Source organism: Taudactylus pleione, unplaced genomic scaffold (assembly GCF_031769625.1).
Source record: "Taudactylus pleione unplaced genomic scaffold, aTauple2 ptg000559l, whole genome shotgun sequence".
Classification (NCBI taxonomy): Eukaryota; Metazoa; Chordata; class Amphibia; order Anura; family Myobatrachidae; genus Taudactylus; species Taudactylus pleione.
Window position 1 is genome coordinate 3,245,710 of NW_028284961.1, and position 1,964 is coordinate 3,247,673.

The window sequence follows — 1,964 nt, forward strand, 5'->3', positions numbered from 1 at the left end:
AGATTGGTGCGCGGAGCCTTGGCCAGAAGTTTGGGGAGTTTTGGGCCTTACGAAGAACATACTGCTCTTAGAACTTTTCCCCATCGTAGTGGCAGTTGAGTTATGGGCTTACATGCTTTGTAATAGGAGGATCCTTTTTTGGTGCGATAATTTGGGTGTTGTTCAGGCAGTAAATAATCAGAGGGCGGAGTCCCCGTTGGCTTTGAAGTTGTTGAGGCACTTGACGCTTCTTTGCTTACGGAGGAACATTGAGTTTAGGGCGCAGCATGTTCCGGGAGTGTCTAATGAGATAGCAGACGCCTTATCTCGTTTGCAGTGGGACAGGTTTCGTTCTCTCGCTCCTTATGCTTCTATTCATGGTTTAAACTGCCCCTCCCATGTATGGCAGATTGTCGTGCCGGCATCAAAGGCCTCGCAATGAAGTCTCTGGCCCCTAGCACGTTAAGGACCTACACGGCAGCTTGGGACAATTGGCAGGGTTTCTTGGCTTCCACACGTGAGGGAGGTAAGACGGTTGACGACCGTATGGCAGAGTTTGTTTGGAACTGGCATGAAAGGGGTCGTTCTAAGGCTGCTATGTCTGCGGCGCTGTCTGGCATCGCTTACTTTTCTAAACTACATGGCGTTGCAGATCCCACAAAATCGTTTCTGCTATCCAAAGCGATGAAGGGGTGGGCGAAGGAACACCCTAGCATAGGCGACACGCGTAGACCAATTGACCCGGCTTTGCTTAAAGATCTGATTGTGGCTGTATCAGGGGTTGCTTTAGGCGAGTACGAATCGGCCCTTTTTAGTTTAGCTTTTTCATTGGCATATTTCGGGGCGTTTAGAATCGGCGAGCTTGTAGCCTCTAGTAAGAGTTCCGTGACATCGGGTTTATTGTTTAAACACGTGGTAGTTAAGAAGGAATTGATATTGTGTAAAATTCATAGGTCCAAGACTGACCAACTTGGCAGGGGTCGTTGGATTTCTATAAAAGAACACTCAGACGCTGTTATCTGCCCAGTTGCCTTGGCGCGGCGTTTTAATGCTCTTCGCCCTCCAAGTGGCGCGCAGTGGCTTGTACATGTTAATCTTACACCTTTATCTAAGTTTCAGTTCATAAAGCTGTTTCAAAATTGCCTTATAGCCTTAGGCCTGCCCACAGACCAGTTCGGGACACATTCATTTAGGATAGGGGCAGCAACCTGCGCAGCGGTTGATGGTGCTTCGGTCGACACCTTACAAAAGTTGGGTCGATGGAAGTCATCAGCTTATAAAACTTATTTAAGGGAGGATAAGTTGCTTAAGTAGCTGCGCTCCTTGCGAGTTTGTTGGGAAACCCAGGGGCCTTATGCCTACTGCCGCTTTGGAGTTTGAGGGGCTTTTCAGTTTTGCCCTCAAAGAGGTTTTATGTTTTTCACCTTCAGCTGGGTCACCCAACTATTGTTTTCCCTTCCTTAAGATGCATTTATTTGTTATATTGTGATTCAGTTTCTGACTAGGTAACTTTTCTTGCAGGGTTACCCAGGAATGCTAACGGTCGGGTGTGGTTTGTAGGACACTCATTTATATTTTGGGCTGGTCGGCACCCCTTAGCTTTGCAGGCCCCCCTTTTGTTAGGTGCAGATGACGTCCGTTGGTTAGGTTTCCGCGGTATGCGCTGGAAGCGACTACTGGAAGCCTTATGGACGGCAGAGGATAAGTTCGGGGCCCCGGACTGGGTGGTCATTCACTTAGGGGGGAACGATTTGGGCACTTGCAAAGGCATCGAGCTAATACATGCTGTTAAGAACGACTTGCAAGTGCTAGTTAACCGTTGGCCCAATGTGCGCATTGCTTGGTCGGACATTGTTCCACGGCGAGTTTGGCGAGGACCCCAGGGTGGTAAGGCATTAGACGGAGTTCGTCGTAAGGTCAATATGGCAGTTGGCCGTTTTATCCTCAGTGTGGGTGGCCGCGTCATACGGCATCCACGTTTACGT

General features: G+C 49.0%; 1 protein-coding gene across 1 annotated transcript; it reads left to right on the top strand.

Moving 5' to 3' along the window:
- The first annotated feature begins 365 nt into the window (after positions 1-365).
- On the top strand, positions 366-1,741 carry LOC148481854 (uncharacterized). The gene has a single exon (XM_088452919.1). It carries the CDS (start codon positions 382-384, stop codon positions 1,291-1,293), a length of 912 nt encoding a protein of 303 aa, XP_088309045.1. The 5' UTR covers positions 366-381; the 3' UTR covers positions 1,294-1,741.
- Positions 1,742-1,964: the final 223 nt, after the last annotated feature.